The 18,373-nt window shown below is 48.8% G+C and overlaps 1 protein-coding gene across 7 annotated transcripts in view; it reads left to right on the forward strand.

Annotated features, from left to right (window-relative positions):
- The window catches only part of SHANK1 (SH3 and multiple ankyrin repeat domains 1), a 113,181-nt gene that overhangs the window by 73,972 nt on the left and 20,836 nt on the right, over positions 1-18,373 (forward strand). For all 7 annotated transcript variants that reach the window (XR_014001253.1, XR_014001254.1, XM_081166015.1 and 4 more), the window contains 4 exons: positions 11,970-12,052; positions 13,352-13,476; positions 14,824-14,959; positions 16,581-16,664. Coding sequence is in view for 5 of the 7 variants with exons in the window: in XM_081166015.1 (XP_081022141.1) it covers positions 11,970-12,052; positions 13,352-13,476; positions 14,824-14,959; positions 16,581-16,664 (428 nt within the window). In the remaining 2 variants the exon portion in view is untranslated. The remainder of the gene's footprint in view (positions 1-11,969; positions 12,053-13,351; positions 13,477-14,823; positions 14,960-16,580; positions 16,665-18,373) is intronic.

Consider the following 18,373-nt stretch of genomic DNA (forward strand, 5'->3'; position numbering starts at 1 on the left):
TTTGTACCCTACCCATCTGACTGGGTTTCTTCAGCCACTCTGGGTGGCTTCCAACATATATAAAAAAGCTTAATGAAACATTAAACATTGAAAACTTCCCTATACAGGGCTGCTTTCAGATGGATAACTCCATACCCGCCAACATTTCTCTGATGAAAATAGGGACGTCCTAAGGAAAAGCAGGACATTCTGGGATCAAACTAGAAACCAGGATGGCTTTTAGAAATCCGGGACTGTCCCTGGAAAGTAGGGACACTCGGAGGGTCTGCAACTCAGGTGTCTCTGCGGAGAGCCAGTGTGGTGTAGTGGTTAAGAGCAGTAGATTCGTAATCTGGTGAACCGGGTTCGATTCCCCGCTTCTCCACATGCAGCTGCTGGGTGACCTTGAACTAATCACACTTCTCTGAAGTCTCTCAGCCCCACTCACATCACAGTGTGTCTGTTGTGGGGGGGGGGAGGGAAAGGAGAATGTTAGGTGCTTTGAGACTCCTTCGGGTAGTGATAAAGCGGGATATCAAATCCAAACTCTTCTCTTCTTCTCTTACCCCTCATCCAGCTGGGCTGGTAGCAGCACTTGGCACCCCCAGGCAACTGCCTGGTTCCGAAAGTCTGGTGCGGCCCACCGGCACTGATTCCTGCCTTAAACCCCCTCCCCCTGTTCACCCAACAGGAGGCAGCTACAAGGAGCCATTAAAATTTCCCACAATACCCTGGAGTTACACTCAGCTTGGCTCTGTGGGGCATTGTGGGAAAATTAAAACCAGTGCCGTCCAGTGCCACACCACAGGGTCTGATTAGTGGGAGGCTCACAGGCATGGGAGAAGACCCCCAAAGGACATTGTGGTGAGGACCCCCTCAAATCTGGAGCAGGCCTTGATGTGCCGACTCAAAGGCCTGGTGGAGCAGACGATTGCCACCCGCTAACCTGCTTTCAGGCCCCATGAGCATTTCCCAGTCCCTGCAGCTCCAAATGGTTACTGGACTCTGTCTGTAGCTCCCCAGCCTACGCTTCTTAAATCTTGTACATATTACCGCTGTCTCAGTTTACAGGCCTCTTGTCAGCCTATAAATAAAAAGAACTGACAAGAGGTGGCAAACTTCCCAGGTAGATTAAAAGTCTGATGTAGACTCAAGATTTCTTAAGTCCTCTCTGGGCACGTCTTAAACTGAAAACTTAAAAGCAGACTAAAGTAGTCCATTCTTAGAACCTGGCAAGGGCAAACCATACATTTAAAACCCCACAGGGAGGAAAAATGAGAATTTGAAAACAGCAGGTGGGGAGAGGATTAAGCACCTCACCTTAGATTTCATAGAATCATAGAATTGGAAGGGACCCCCAGGGTCATCTAGCCCAACCTCCTGCAATGTAGGAATTGTGCTCTCAGCCATCCCTGGGTGGGCTCAAACCAGCAACCTTCTGGTTAACAGCCAGGCACACAGATCCATTGCACCACGAGACTTCCTTGCTACCACTTCCCTAATATCAATCACAGTTTCTTAAGGGTTACTGGCCTATACTTAACACACTTTTGTGTGTAACATGTAGTTTGCCCCGATCCTAATTGATACACCAATCTTTTTTTTATTTAAAAAAACACATTTATGCATTTTACATATCTTAATACATCAGTTATACAATTGTCATCATTTATCTTACACTCTTTGACTTCCACACACATCCCTCCATGAGGTCTTATTTTGTCCTTGTTAAGCTGCATCTCCTTAATTACCACCCCTCTTCTACTTGTTTTAACTGCTGCTCATATATCTAACCCCACTTAGAAGCTTATCTGATTGTTATATTTCTTTAAATATTCACCATACTATTCCTACTCATCTTGATTCCTTATCTTTGCAGTCAACATTGCTAGCTCCGCATATTCTATTAGCTTAATCTGCCAGTCTATATTCGCGGGACTATTTTTGTCCTCCCACCTTTTGACATAAATTATTCTGGCTGCTGTTATTGCGTAGAGGAAAAGACTAAGTACTTTCTTGGGTATTTCCCCCTCTACTATACTCAATAAGAACATCTCTGGTTTCTTGGAACCCTAAACATCTTTTTTAGTTCTGAGTATATCATCTCCCAATATCATCTTTGGCTTTCTTGCACCCCCACCACATGTGTATAAATGTCCCTTCAATCTCTTCACATTTCCAACATAAATTGGTGATACACCCATCTTTTATGACTTAGTGTAACCTCCACACACACACACACCATGTACACTACCTCTACAATTCTGGCACCAGGATGACAGGCTTCTTTGCTCTCTCTTATGCCCATTGACCCTCTTTCACCAACAATGGTTGGTGCCCATGCAGACTATAGGGCTGAATGCAGGGAGACCAACAGGAGGTGGAGCCAGACCCAACGGCAGGCAGAGCCACCCCCTGGACTGGTTGTAAGGAAAGAGTCAGCTGGCTGGGGACAGACTGAGGTTGGTGGGTCAGGGCTTCATTCGCCCTAATGGACTGACCTCTACTGTCATTCACCCTCTCCTGGCTCCATAAACAACAACAACACAAAAGAAAAAGTGCTAAGGTGAACAAGTACAAATGAAGCTTGTCACTTTGCTGGAGCCTTCCTGCTCTCCTGCCCGAAACCCTTTTGTTTCACCCCAAAACTAATATCATTACTGTAGAGTCAGCTCACATCCCCTACTCTAGTTTCCAAGCTATATGTTCCTCAACTCTCCTCCTTACTGTCCTGATATGCCCCAAATTCTGATCCATGTCCCCGCTTGCCTCTGAAGGAGGAGGAGGAGGAGTTTGGATTTGATATCCCGCTTTATCACTACCCTAAGGAGTCTCAAAGCTGCTAACATTCTCCTTTCCCTTCCTCCCCCACAACAAACACTCTGTGAGGTGAGTGGGGCTGAGAGACTTCATAGAAGTGTGACTGGCCCAAGGTCACCCAGTAGCTGCATGTGGAGGAGCGGAGACACGAACCCGGTTCCCCAGATTACGAGACTACCGCTCTTAACCACTACACCACAATTCTGACCTCCTCCCCCACAACCCCAGCCATTCCCAGGACTGGCAGTTCTGCCCTCCTTTGTGACCCACATGCCACAGGGAACATCTCAGTGTTCTGATGGGTTTTTTTATGTGCACGATTGGCTCCCTTTGTCTGTTCCGTCCCTCGGGCTCCTGCCTGTGACCCTCAATCTCAAACCACTGTCCTCCACAGTTCAACCTGCGCTCTGCCCCACCCTTCCCCGTCGCCCTGGATCCTTCCATTTGGCTCTCCCTCCCCAGCAGACCCAGTTATTCCGAGCCTGTGTGCCGCAGATGCTCCGATTCGCACTGCGCTGTGTTTCCTTCTGTCGGCATATGTCCTTGAGCTCAGAAGGCAGGCAGTGCATCCGAAACTGGGCTGGCTTTGAATCTGGAAACGGGAGCGCTTGATCCGGAGCTCTTGGCCGAGGTGCTGCCGCGGAGGGTCTGCTCGCCCGTGCAGAAGCTCGCCCCTCCTTCTTCCCACCACGGGGCTCGCACGATTCCTGCTTAGGGTTCTTGGTGCCAAGTGGCTGGATAGGCCCAGAACCCCCTGGGGCAGTGGTCTTTGCCTGCAGCCAGACAGAGAAGATGGGTCATGCCAGGATGCCAGCGGCCACGTGAACCAGTTGGGCAGCACCATGGGGACAGATGTGACTGGGTGAGTGGCGTGGGTGTTAGACCAGCCAGGATGGGCAGTGTGTAACGGGAGTGCTTTGGTGGCAGGGAAATAATCAGCGTGCATCTCTCCCCTTCCCTGTTGTGACCCATTTCGCTTCACCTGTGTCCTGACCTGCTTCTGTAACGGGAATAAAATTTGAAGTGGGAGACTTGCTTGCTAGGGCAGGACAAGGTTCACCCACCAATGGGGGAGATAAATCTCTTGACTACGAAGAACTAAGAAGCATAAGTCATGAGAAGGCAGGTGCAATCGTTGCGGGGAAGTGTGTGTTGAAGGAGAAGGCTGTTAGTTTTAGAGAGTTTGCACACTGTGCCTTGCAAAGAGCTGTGCATTGTTACTTCACCGCTGTGCGTGCCAAGTTCCTGAACGTTGTGTGCCCATGTAGGAGAGAAAGACTGAGAGCTTATGCACACTTGACGTTTTGTCCCATTTATCCTGCCCAGGGGGCAGAATAGTTTTAGTTTTATACTGCGGCAGCAGTTGCTCCCACCTTCTGTATTGTGTCAGAAATAGGCAGTTAGTTTCCCCTTCATGCCGACCTCTTGTGAATCACCTTTAGCCACTGCTTAACATTAGGCTCTGAATTTATGAGGGCAAACCTGCAGCTGAAATATTGCAGAGGGGAAAGCAGCCTTGGCTGGGTGGGCAGGATGAGAGAGATTAAGAGAAGTAACATGTCCAGAGGAGGAAGGGTTAAGCGCACGCGCACACACACACACACACTGCTTCTCTTCTCAAAATGGGCCTCTTTTTCATTTTCTTTCTTTCCTTCCTTTTATTTCTTTTAAAAAAAACTCTTAAGCCTTTATCACATGCATCTGCAAGTAACATTCAGTTTGCCCCCATCTGATGAAACAAACATCACCACAGGTAATGTGTCACTCTAGTTCAGTGTGTGTGTCACCTTATCGAGATCGTTTAAACATTACTGACCTTGTGGCAGTGCGCCTTTTGCATACGTATCAATATCATGTCCCTGTACATACCAGCAGTCTGAAAAATAGCATCCCCTCCCTCCCCCAATCAACTTTTGTGGCTATAGGAATGTGTGCATTTCTTTTTAAAAATATATCACAAGAAGTGTTGAAAAGTATCTAATTTGTCTGATCTACAGCACAGCTACTTGAGTGAACTTCTGCCAACTGGGGGTGGGGGTGGGACATGTGGGGCTGCTTTCAATGACATATATTGAGGGTCTTGGTGGCTCAAAGCCTTTGCACTGAAGTTTAGCCTTGCTTAGTGATAAGCAATTTGTCAAAGACTTCTATGCACTCCAGAGAAAGATATCTTTTTCCTTGTTCTGTTATGTTCTCTAGGACCGCCCCCCCCAGCAACTATCTGTGTAGCCTATCATGCAAATACCGTATGAACTATTGTGCAGCCTTGCAAATATATCTGTGTAAGTTATTATCTTGTTTGTAGGCGCCTGTGTTAGACATTTGTGACCTTTATAAAAAGAGACACTTTTTGTAAAAGGAACACCTTCACGGAAATTTCCTAGAGGAAATTCTTTAAGGTGAGCTGGACGATTGCTCTTCACAAGCCTGCCTGCTTGTATGTGTGAGTGCGCAAATGCAAAGATGACTAGCCGTACATGAAGAATACTAGCTTATTTTACATGTCTGTGAGAGAAAGATGGTGGGCGGGTGGGGCGATGGTGCTGTTCTGCAACTCGAAGGATGCTACAGAGAGAGTTGCATGATGGTTGGGAAGATGAAGCACAACCTTACCTGCAAAGGTTAACTTATAAGCTCCTCTGAATTCAGCACAGCAAACTCCCAAGTAAACTTTCACAGGGCACCAACGCTGTGTGCTAAGAAGTAACGCTCACTCACCAAAATTGTATTCACTGCCAAGTTATGCTGATATAAAGTCTGTGTGTGTGGTCCTATGCACAGTTTTGCTTGGAGGCAAATCCCATAGAAATCACTGGTACTTGTAGCTTTATCCTGAGCTTGCGTTCTCTGAAGTAAGGGTGAATTCAGGTGCACCCTATGATGTATATGCAGGAACTACGTGGAATGTAACGTTTAAAGGGATTTGGGACTGTGATGGGCTCTGGTGTTCCTGAATGAAAAAGCAGCTGTCAAAACCTTGCTTGCTGAAAACATGGCGGCAATGGAGCCATTCATGCATTTGGGGTCACCCTGTCCCACTCATTGCTGATTTTCTATCCAAGGCTCCCTTCTTCCCTGAATGCCGAGGGGGAGCTGCAGCTGGTACTGGTGCCACTGCTTAAGGGAGAGTTGCCTAGCCCCAAATGCAGCTATGGCACCAGGAGCAGGGGACTAGATAAAGATTCCCTTCTCCAAACAGCTGCCCCAATTCCAAAGGCAAATCCATTTCCTCCTGTGGCTGTTCCTATAGGGACCCATCATCCAATGCTAAAAATCCTACTGTTGGGAGTGAGGAAACCTATTTATACAGTGATCCTAGAGCCTTTTGACAGGAGGACTCAAGTGAGAGGGGGGATCATAAGGGAGCTCTTTCCAGAGAGATGGAGCCAGCTGTTCAGAAAGCGAGCCATTGCCTAGACCTAAAATGCAGTTTTGTCACGGAGTGGAAAGGCAACCGTAGCTGGCTTGGCCTTGGTGGCTTCTATTTCCACAGGGCAGTGGCGTAGCGTGGGGGTGCAGGGGGGGCCGGCCGCACCGGGCGCAACATCTGGGGGTTAGGGTTAGGGGGCGCAAATCCACAGGTTAGGGGGCGCAAATTACTTGCCTTGCCCCGGGTGCTGACAACCCACGCTACGCCACTGCCACAGGGTATCCTCTCATACGGAACAAGCCCTGCTGGTTTTGACTAAGGAAAGGACATTCAGTCTAGCATCCTGTTTCCCATAATAGCCAGCCAGATGCCTCTGGAAAACCCACAAGCAGAACATGCTTATTGCCGCCACCCCCAGCGGATAGAGGCTTCTTCCTTTAACTACCGTAGCCAATAGCCACGGATAGTCTCATCCTCCGTAACTTTGTCTAATCCCCTTTTATGGCCATCTAAGATAGCGGCCCTCGCTACTTCTTGTGGCATGGAGTAACAAAAAACATGAATGAGGTGTTGGGGTGAAGAAGGGCCCATTGGCTCGTCTGTCCTGCCTCCTCTGTTGTCATAGGGTGATGCTTTCCAACTGATCAGGTGGAGCGCAAAACAGTCTTAATTGAGGGAGGATTTGTCTTGGGGGGGGTGCGTTTGTGGTGGGAGGGGGAAGACCATGAGCATCATGTCTCTTGCAGCCTTTACTTTATCAAAAGAGAGGTGCCCGAACTCATGCTTCTCTCGTGTGTGTGTGTGTGTGTGTGTGTGTGTGTGTGTGTGTGTGTGTGTCGGGTGCACGTGCGCTCTGCTTGCGGCTACTCGGCGCCAGGCGCTCTGCACATGCTCAGAGGCGCGGGGCTCCCTCTCGCCGCTACCCACGACCAACCGAGAGGTTGAGCCAGCTGGGCCAGCCAGCCAACCATCCGGCCGGCCTGCCCGCTTCCTGCAGTGCCGCGGCATCGCCGGGTGCTCCTGTGCGCAAGGGGTTAAGCAAGCGTGCCGGCTGGTCGGCGTGCGCTCTCCCGCTCGCTCCGGCGGCGGCGGCGGCGGCGTTGGACTCGGCTCCTGCTGCCAATGAACAAGGCCGGCAGGCCGGCCTGCCCGCCAGCCCCCCGCTCTTCTTCTGCTCCGTCGTCGTCCTTTCCTTGCTTCCTTCCTTCCTTCCCGCGGTGCCATGATGTGAGTATGGTGCAGCCCTCCCGCCGCTGCTGCTGCTGCCGCTACTGCCGCTATTGCGCCCCCCGCCCGCCTCCCCATCCCACCGCGCGCCCCTAGAATGTGGCTGGGCCCCACGGCGGCGGCAGCGGCGGCTGGGGGCCTGGGATCAACGACGGCGGCGGCGGAGCCATGGCCCGCTACGACGGCGGCGGCGGGAGCCAGCAGCAGCAGCCGGCCCTCTCGTCCAGCTGGCCGGCCCTGGGGCCCCGGCGCCGGAGCGTCTGGTACATCTACAGGTACGGTCGGAAGAGGAGCAGGAGGAAGCGGAGCAGCCATCGGCAGGCACGGCCGTGGGGCCCTGGCCCGTGCGGCGGCAGCGGCGGCGGCCTCCCAGCCCAGCGGAGCCGGCCCCCATTCATGCCTCGCGGGCCCCCTTCCCCGGCGCCCCATTCATCCCTTCGCCTCGCGCCCGCCCTCCGCAGCCCATTCACGCCCGCGCACCCGCCCGCCATTCATGCAGCCATTCAGTCAGTCATCCAGCGCCGCTGCCGGCTCCCAGCTCGCGCCCTCCGCGCACAACGCCTCCCCCGCTCCATGCATCCGGCCATTCAGCCTGCGCGCGCCCGCCCGGATTGATGGATGGATGGATGCGAGTGGGAGCCACGGGGGGACGATGCTGACGGTGTGTGATGGGTTGAAGGTGCTTGCCAGAGAGATTAGGTATGTGAGCACGCGCGCGCGCGAGGCAGCGAGGGAGAGTCCGGGGGGGGGGGGAGAGATTAGCATGCCTCTTACGGCGAGAGGTGTGTGTGCCTGTTTTTGAGAGGATTGCGCGCGTGTGCGCGCGCAGTGTGCGTCAGTGAGGGCTTGTGTGTGCGTGTGCATGCCTCTCTACATACGGGTCGGGGTGTGCTGTGTGTATGGTTAGGTATTCGTCTACATGGTTTGTGTGCCTCTGTATGGCTGCACAGAGAGCGTCTGGGAATGATTTGTGCAAGGTATGCATGGTAGTGCCTCTGTGCATGAAGAGTCTTGAGGGTGGGAAACGACATGGGTGTAGACTCTCCGTGTACACTGTGAAGTGGCTGTGGGTGCTTATGTGTCTGTGAAGTTTGAATGTGTGTGTATGTGTGTGCACATCTGCATGGGCGCCATCCGCTGCATACAGCTTCACTATTGATTAATGCTGCCGTCATAACTGTATTGTGCCCTGAGATTACGGTGGCTGAGGAGTTCTGGGAAGCAAAGTATTGTATGTGTGCATGTGCCTCTCTATGATGTATATGTGTTAATGTCTGGTCTATGCATATGCACAGAGCTGTGTGCTGGTAAGCAACACACATGCATTCTGGATTATGGTTTGTTCTGTTCTTCATAGTAAAAGCCTGACCCTGTGGAGCATGATGTGCTATATCCTCTACACATACGAAACAACACTCCTTCCAAGCATGTGCATTGGTTATGTACACGTGTAGTGATATATCTTTGTGACAGTCTGTTGCATGCAGACAGTTTTACATACAGGTTTGTTCATGAGTATAGTATGTTTTAAATGTGATCCTCCTCTCCCCACCCCCCAGTTCACCTTTAACATCCATATGAAAATTTGTGCAGTTGCACGTTGTGGTCTGTGGATCCAAATGTATATATTTGGTGCATGAACATAAGCTTAACTTACTGTGTGCATACAGATTACTGTATACGGAGTCTGCATTGACTTGTGAACATTTGAGCATAACATGCATGCTTCAACGCATGCTGTCACATTTATCGTATCGGCGTGTTAACCCTTGAATACGGTACACCAGTCCCTGCATATATTATATCTAACGGAATAAGCCATGCACTTTTTAATTGGAAGATTGAGCTTCCAAATCCCTTTACAGTTACACTGCAGTGTTGAAAACTGCAGCTGTGTGCAGCTAGGTTTATTTGTATCTTGGATTGGGCCTGTGAGGATAAGGAACAAAAGGGAGATCTTTCCAAGGCCTTGTTTTGCCATGGGTTTCTGCAGAGAACTCATATATGTGTTAAATATATGTTAATGTTATGATACGATGATCTCATCAAAGGAAAACTGTTCTGTCACTTGCAGTTTGCTACCTTAGGGTGCTGGGTCCAGGTGTCCAAAATGCTGGGGGGGGGGGAGGTTTTTGCTTCTGTAAAGCACTGTTGCGATAAGTGCCCTCGCTTCAGAAGATGGGACTTGGAGCAAGAAATGTGAGCTGCTTCCCTGTTCTTGTTCCTTTCCACTGGTTGGGTCCATGTGGATCGCTAGAATCTCACGGGTTCTAACCTCGAGAGGGTTGGCCTTGAACTAAGATGCTTGATAGTCCTTTCTCCCATGCTTCTCTCCCAGGGATATTCTGTGCAGGATTACGTTTCCCTAATGTAGAGGATCTGTGTGAAGATGGGGACCGGGAGATGGTGTGGGGTTTTTTTTTTTTGCTTGTGCCACTTATACTTGGAGGTACATGGAAGCCCAAAGTGTCAGTCTAGCACATGATGAAGGTGCATTGTTTTGGTTATTGGGTGGCATTAGAGACGCAGTAAATAAATATACTTTGGAAGTATTTGGGGTGCTGAGCATTGCTGTGTTTCAGGTGGGGATTAGATTTATACAAGGTGTGAGGATGTTATCACCATGCATGTACATGCTGGGGCTCAGGAGTTCACTCGTGAGCATGGTAGCTGTGCTCTATGTGAGATGGTGTCTGTTCACTTGGCACCGCTTTCCCAAGTCTGCTCTGTATCCAGGAAATCTCCTTCTGTCGGCAGCATTGCTATCTGTGGGTGTGGCAGCATCGCACATTTCTGTTCACTGCGTGTTGCTTGTATGTGTTCGTCTGCCAGTCAAAAATGTGCTTAAAAAGAGCACATCTCTTACACACATACCTCTTAACTGTGTCCAATATGGACTGTGCGCGTTTCTCTTTCTAATGCTTTGTGCGCATTGAATAGCACCTGTGGTGCGCTAAGGGTATGCTTTCTACAGACTCAAGTAAATATGGGATAGGTTAGCGACCCACCAGATCAAGCTGCTCACCAGCCATGCGTATCGTGTGGCCTGCTAGATGCTTTGATGGCCTTCCTGTTTCTGCAGTCCTGGCAGGCAACAAAAAGAGGTTTATTAAGTCCTTGGTGGCACATGACCTGTGGGCTAGGTTTGGCTCAGTGGACCTGTTGTAGAGACTGCTGTGGGTGCATGTTGTAAGGCCTGTAACTGGGATCCATGATGAGGGAAGTAACATATGGAAACTTGGAGGAATGCTGTCAGGGCAGCTGGAGTGGCAGTGCTTGTGGTTATTGACTAGAATTGTAGGATTGCCAAACAGGGAGCTCCTCCTGCTGTCTGTTTCCCTGTCAGATTGCTGTCAGCAGTGAACTCTGGATTCTTGGGGGGGGGGGGATGGTGAGGTTGATAGTACCAGCACAGTGAAGCCTGCAGAGTACTTTTGTCATATCCAGTGAACTGGATTTATGGCTGTGTGCCATTCTAACCACACAATGCTGTGTCTATCAGCAGCAGGCACTGCATTTTCAGTTTTGCAGTACTGTGAAGTGGTTATATTTGCAGTGCCTGAAGCCTGTGCAGTACTTGTGGTTTTTGTATTTGCAGCTAGAATAAATGGCTGCCTGCACTGTGGCACTCTTTCTGCAGTACTGGATAGGGTGGCTGAACAGTGGGCTTTATATTTTCAGTACTGCTCCAGACTTGCAGTAGGCTCTGGATTTGAATGTGCCATGTGCACTGGGACTATGCAGCTTGTTCTGCATAACCTATGCCAGTCTGATGCAGTGCCAGTGAGCATACATGGTTTATTTTGTGTTGCAGAAGTGTTGCCCTGTGCAGTAAGCTCTATTTTCTCTGTGTTGCTTGTAACAAAGGTTGTGCAGTGGACACTGTATTTGGAGTATATGTCTGTGCAGTGTTTTCTGTACTAGTCATGCTGCTTTCCTGTGTGCTAGATTTGCACTGCTACAGCACCATGCAGTGTATATTTGCAGTGCAAAGATTGTGCTTTTTATAAATTTGCTGGCAAAGCTGTAGATAGCGAGCACTGTGCAGTGCATTCCAAGGGGGTAATGGGTATATTCTGTGCACTGACATCTGTATTTGCATTGAGCGTGTGCTGCTTGTATCAGATGTTGTGCAGTGTCTTCTAGGTTTCCAGAACTTAAGCCCTGTAGACCAGGGAGGCTTTGCACTTGCATTTGCAGTGCTAAGGCCTCCTACAGCAGGAACAAGTTCAGTGCTATTTCCCTTTGCATTGACCCTGTTTGCCCTTTCAGAACCTTGACAATGCGCTGCCTCCTCTAGCGGGTTCCATTGTTAGTGTGCAGTAGGTGCCATATTTGCAGTATCAGAACTTTGTCCAGCAATGGAAAGGGGAAGGAAGAGAGATCTGGAGCCAGCAAGTTCTGCAAACCAGGTGCACCATGGATTTCCTGCATGAGTGATGCTGTGTTAGCAGTGCGGGGCAGTGTATTACGCTCTAGTTATTCTTTGTACATTGGAAGAGTGTCTGAGTCGGGAATTCCCATTGGAATGTGGCTGCCTCCTAACCTGTCCTGTTGTCTCTTTCCTTTGCAGTGACTACATCATTAAAGAGAAGACAGTGCTGCTGCAGAAGAAGGACAACGAAGGATTTGGCTTTGTGCTAAGAGGGGCCAAGGGTGAGAGGGGGAGTTAGCATCACTCTTGGACACTAGGGCCACCTCTAGCCATTGGCTGGCTGTCAAAGGAGCCCAGGTCTACACTGCCCGCCTGCCCACTTCCACTGCTTTCCCCTGCTTCAGAGCACATGAGCAAGCTCAAAATCAGTTAATGAAGATTAGTGACTGCTTAATTGGCTGTGGCCATTCTTATAGTAGGTTGGGGAAATGGTGGGCATAGGGAGAGTTGATAGGAGGCCGATAGCCTGGGAAGATGGGAGTTGCAGTCCTGCAACATCTGAACGACCAAAGTTCTCCTTCTCGGCCTAAACAGTGCCAGAAGGTGCTGAAATGGATGAAAATTGATGCGAAAGGCTGGGTACAAGGTGGAAAATTCAGTTTTCCAGGAGAGAAAGCTAGGCTGGCTCTGGCTATTTGGTTTACCTTAAGCTAGAGAGCCAGGGTGTAAGCTGTGCTAAAAAATGACAGGTGCTGGGGCTGACCTTCACCTTGCAGGGATGACCTTGATGTAGAAACCTGCCCCCTAGCCCCAGATGCGTGTGGCAGGGGCTGGTCATGGCCTCTAGGGGGAGAATGGTGCTTTGCACACACACAGAAACAGTGTTTGAAATTAGCCAGGCGCTAGGCACATTTTGCACCTGGCTTTCAGGTGGATTATTGAATCTGGACTGTTTGCATGCACTAATACCCCATCCTGTAGAATTCTATCCATTATATTTTATCTGCACAATCAGAATGAATTTATGGAACCAAAATGCTTTCACCATTAAGGAATGAGGTTTGAATAGGCCAAAATATATGTGGACTGTGCCTGGATCAAGTGGCTTTTCTTCTTTTAAGTTCCCAAAGCTAGCTCAAGGTTGTCATCTGAACTAGCCAGATGTTTAGCTGAGAATCAATCACAGCCAGTCCATCATTTGAAAAGTAAGACTTTGGATCCATCTTGCCCCAAAATGGCAACTAGGCATTCTGCGTTGGCGATTGTAACCTTGGTTTAAGGAGCCATTTGGCGCCTAGCTTATATATCTGAGTTTCTGACACTGCTCAGCGCCGACTCTGTTAAACACTTCCCAAGCTCCACCGCTCGCTCCTGACTTTGGAAAACAAGGGTCTTCAGATCTGGGATTTGAAACGAACGGTGGTTTGTTTTCACAGAGAGGAGGTGTCACAGAAATGCCAAGCAAAGCCATGATCCCCTATGTTGCCCTCCTGCTGCCACCCCACTCGCTTGCCCACCCCAGCCTGGCAGGTGCTTATGTAGCTCCAGGGGCGTCACTTAACACACCTCTCTCTTTACAGCGCAGACCCCAATTGAGGAGTTCACACCCACCCCTGCTTTCCCTGCGCTGCAGTACCTGGAGTCAGTGGATGAAGGGGGTGTGGCCTGGCAGGCTGGTCTCCGCATGGGGGACTTCCTCATTGAGGTAATGGTTTGGCAGACTTGCCTCTGTACTGCTCTTGGGACTTTTCACAAACTCTTGTGCTACACTTGTGTTGCATGGGGAGGGTGCACATGAGCGCACGAGTGCTTCCTTGGGTATCTGCACTGGGCTCGCACATTTAAAAGCAAGTCCGCACCATTGCATTGTTGTTTTTTCTAATTGCCAGTTTCCAAAGCTTCCTTATGTTTTCCAGGGTTTCCCCTCACTGAACATACAGTGTTGTAGCTTTGATGGCCAGTTCTATTTCTGCTTTAAAAATAAATAGGCATTTCACGAAGAAATTAGCCTGAATGGCACATAATGCTGCAAAGGTTTGGCTTTTGTTAGGACTTTGCAATTATGTTATACGTACCACCACCACCACAATCCTCTGATTTAGTCATAAGAACACCAGAAGTGCTCTGTTGGGTCAGACCCAAGTTTCATTTTCCCACAGTGACCAGCAAGATCCTGCTGGGGTGCTTACAAGCGGGGCGTGAGGGCAGCAGTATTTCCCTGTTCTTGCTCCCCAGTGACTGGAATTCAGTGGCATTTTTGCCCCTGGAGATGGAAAATAACAGACCGTAGCTGCCGCGAGCCTCCCCAGCCCCCAGCCTTAAAGTAATGGCTAGCTCACTCCTACTTGTGTGTTTCATTCTAGCAATGAAGTCCTTTCCTGAATCAACTGCTAATCAGTTCTCTTGGGTGATCCTGAGTTCCTGTGTTATATGAGAGGTTGCATCCAGGTTTAGGCTGCAGCGACAGCCCCGTTAACTTGGGAGTTAATTCAGTGGGATGCCGACAACGTAAACAACCTCTGAGTAGGTTAGGATTGCAGCCTTAATCCTACTTCCGAGTTGACATGTTGGAATCAGTGAGGCTTAAGTTTGTCTACTCTGTGCTAAGTGCGACTAAACCTGGACCCCACCCTGTTTGTATGTTAAATTTGCATCCCACCTTTCTGCCAAGTGGTGCTCAAAGTGACTAACAATGCCAATACGGCATTTTGTTATATTTTATTATAACGGCAATGAAATGCAAAGTTAAGAGGAAAAGCATTGTAACAAGGCAAGTGAAATATCAATGAAATCAATTTTTAAAAAGACCAGTAAGCTTCTACATAATTACAGCTCTGCTTATAGGAAGGCCTAAGTTAAAATGAACTTGCCTGCTGGCAGAAGGTCATCTGAGACATGGCTAGACAGGTCTCTCTCGGCGAGGCATCCCAAGACCTGGGGGAAGCCACCAAGAGGGAGAGTCCTCTTGAGAGTTCCTGCTAAATGGTTCAGAAGTTGCCCCGCTGCTTCCATCCCAGCCTGCACTGCTTTAACCATCAGCTCTCCCCTCCAGGTCAATGGACAGAACGTAGTGAAGGTTGGACACCGGCAGGTCGTCAACATGATTCGGCAGGGCGGAAACAACTTGATGGTGAAGGTTGTCATGGTGACGCGGAATCCGGAGATGGAAGAGGCCATGAAGAAGAAAGGTACCACCGCAGTGCATTATGGGATGGTGCTTTGGGTTTTTTTAAAAAAAGAAGTGGGGGGGATATGTTGTTCAGAAGTTAAAGAGGGGAAAGCTCTACTCTTGAAATCTTCTCCAAGTTGGAGAATGGGACCTACTGGGGCTTAGAAGCAGGAACAGTAAGTCCCGGAGGTGGAAAGAAGATAAAGTCCCTACCAGAGAAGAATGGCAGATTAAGATGATGGATTGTGCCGAAATTGCTAAAGTGACCGGAAGAATCAGAAATCAGGAAGACCAAAATTTTAATAAGGAATGGGGGAAATTTGTAATTTATCTTAAAAACCCTTGTAAACAGCTAAAAGCGTTAGTAGGCTGGGAATAACACTTCTAGTTTAATGGTGAGTTTTGGACATAATGGAGAGGTAAAAGATTTGGATTATCATAAAAGATGCAGGAGGAAATGACTAACAATATGATCCACAAAGGGGAGGAGGGAAGTCCAGGAGATTCTTTGGAATCTTGTTTTTATGTTGTATGTTGGATATGTGATTGTAAAACTTTAATCTGAAAAACCAAATAAATAAAAATTTTAAAAAAGAAGAAAAAGCAGGAACAGTAAGTCCTCTCAAGGGGGAGTTTGGCTATTTGGCTTCAGGGATTTTGAAAAACAAGGTGGCAGCAATCTCCTGAGGAGAAAGTTGAGTCTCACGGGCTTGAGAGGCGCGACTTGCCATTACTCTGGATAGGGACTGAGTGATAAATCACAGATAGAGCACATGTTATGCATGCAGAATTCAGTCTCTGGCAAACCCAGGGAAAAAGAGGCAGGTGATGCGGTGCCCACTGCCAGTCAGAGGAGCCGATTCTGGATTCAGTGGGCAAGTAGGCTGACCCGGGATAAGGCACCCTAGCTACGTTTCCATGTTCTTAGAAGCGGAAAGTATTTTGAACTAGGAAACCTGAGCTCACTCTGTGGGGGAGTCCTGTTTAGTGCAGCACAGCACCATCCCAGCAGTTCCTATTGAACTCAGTGGGGCTCAATCCCAGGTAATGTGTCTAGAATCAAAGGAGGACGTGACCTCAGCAGTGCACTCTGAAAAATATATGTGGCCCTTTGTGTTACAGGTCATATGACTCTCCTTCAGGGACAGCTGATTTAGGATGCTTCCCTGAAAGGATAAATCTGGATTAAGTGGGCGTGGGGGGGGGGGATACAGACTGGAGTATTGATGCCAAAACATCATGTGGGCAATGCAAAAAACTTGCATGTGTAAGGAGCGTCAATCTCACATTAAACTTACCCACGTGGACACTGTTACAGAAATACCTTCAGTCTCTTCAAGGGATAGCTAGAACATTCTTGTATGTTGAGTCACTCCGTGGTTTCTCCTATTGTTTTTGTACCAGTGCCTTCCCCTCTTCCTTTCCTTGCCATGGTGTGTTCTGGGTTCTCTTGGGAGCTGACGAATGGGCTTTCCTGCATTCGAGCAAAAGGAAAAGTGGTTAGGGTGGCAAGATACAAAACTTACTTTGGATGAGAGGGTGGTCCAGCGGGTTCGGGGAAAGACTGGTGATGGGAATTGGATGACACGAGTCTGGTTCACAAGCAAGATCCCAGAGATGCTTCTTGTTTTTAACTGTAGCTGCGCCACAGCAGACAAGACGACTGCCACCTCCAGCCATCTCCTTGCGCTCCAAATCCATGACATCTGAGTTGGAAGAAATGGGTAAGGATGCTCACGGGTTATCATTTCCTGTCTCAAGAGTGTGCGGGGAACTGCCATCCCCAATCTGTTTCATGATTAACATACATACATGCCCTCTACTGGAGGGAGGGAACACTGCACTAGAAGCACAGTGTGACCAACAGACACACCAGTGACCTGGCATTTAGATGGATGCATGCATGCATGGTGACTGTGCAGTTGATAGATGTGTCATCTTGTGGCTTGTTTGGTTTGGTCAACTACTTCTTCTTGCACTTATTTGCTAAAAATATTGTTTGGGTCACCCCGTAATGGTTGTAGTTCTGCCCTGAGGTGCTTCTGATGTGTGTTCTCCTTTGCCTTAGAGCAGAAGACCTGCAAATGATGAACTAGGCTAAGTCAGATATTCAGAATCTTCTCCATGCAGTGCACCTTGATTATCCCAAATGAACCCATTCATGCATAATTTGTTACTATGGTAGAACTTGTTTTTTTCTAGCTGAAGAATTCATTGTCGCCCCCCAGATTTGAGGGGCCCTTAGGCAAGAGATCTTAGGTGCCTCCAAAGTGGTACTGCTGCCCACAGTATGGTTGTTGATTTGAGGGTTCCTCCTAGGCAAGACCCAGGCATGGACTTTTGAAGGCTTCCTTTTGACGTCTCACCCCAGTTTGTCCAAATCCTTCAAATTCTGCTTAAAGCAAAGTCGGCAGGAGACTTGCATGGAAGCAGTTATGCCAGATGGATAAAGGGCAATCCTCACTGTGACAGGAAGTTGTCGTCATCTGCGTTTCAAGTTACGCATTACCGTCCCCATGCGAATGTGTCCATGGAGAGGGTTTCCAATGTCTGCACTTGGCCTCAGCCACTGGAATCGTACATGGAAAATGCCACAACACAGAATCTGGAATTGGTTTTTCTTTTAAGTCCCAGTTTCATTCTCCTAGCTGGGGCAAGAGCTAAGCCTGATTTTGCAACCAGATTAAATTTTTTGGGGGGGTGGGGACGTACTTTAGCTGCTCATCCCAAATCATTTTTTTTACTGCAGGCTTTGGAGGAAGGTTAGATTGGTTGCAAAATCTGGTGTATATAATGATTTTGGTGGATAAATGAGGGGTTCCCAGGTTTATGTATCATTATGGAAAGGGTGGGGTGTCATTGGTTCTCCTCTGTATCCATCTTCTTTCTTTTTGTCCACCCACTGCTGCCCCGGACTCTCAAAACCCATCATAGTTGAGAAAGGTGAGTTCCTGTCCCCACCCCGAATTGCTCCAATAATGGCAAGAAAGTGGGCTGGATTACAGAAACACACACACTTCCCTTTTGCTCAGAAACAGAGACTCAGGGTATGAGGGCTCCCCCCTTCTTCGCACTGTTTTGAGTAATGTTGCTGCTTAAGGAAGGTCTCCCCTCCCTGATCTGTGACCTGATATCAGTGATCTTCCTGTGTCAAAGAGCGAAGTAGCAGGGCTGATGCAAACATCTGAGCCAGCCAAACATTCATATAATTTCAGGTGTGGAAAGGAGCAGTGATTAGATGAAGGGAAGCATATTTTTAGGCAGGGGGATATTTTAGGAAGCTTTCAGTAGGGGGCTTTTCATCAGTCCCCCTGTTTTTGAAAACCTGAAGGGGAGCTGCTGCAAGTGACTTGGAAGCCTCACCGCTGACACACATCCTTGGAACGTGGCACATCCTTGGAAACGGCACTAAGTCATTGTAGAATCTTAGAAT

Source organism: Podarcis bocagei, assembly GCF_964188305.1.
Source record: "Podarcis bocagei genome assembly, chromosome: 13".
Lineage (NCBI taxonomy): Eukaryota > Metazoa > Chordata > Lepidosauria > Squamata > Lacertidae > Podarcis > Podarcis bocagei.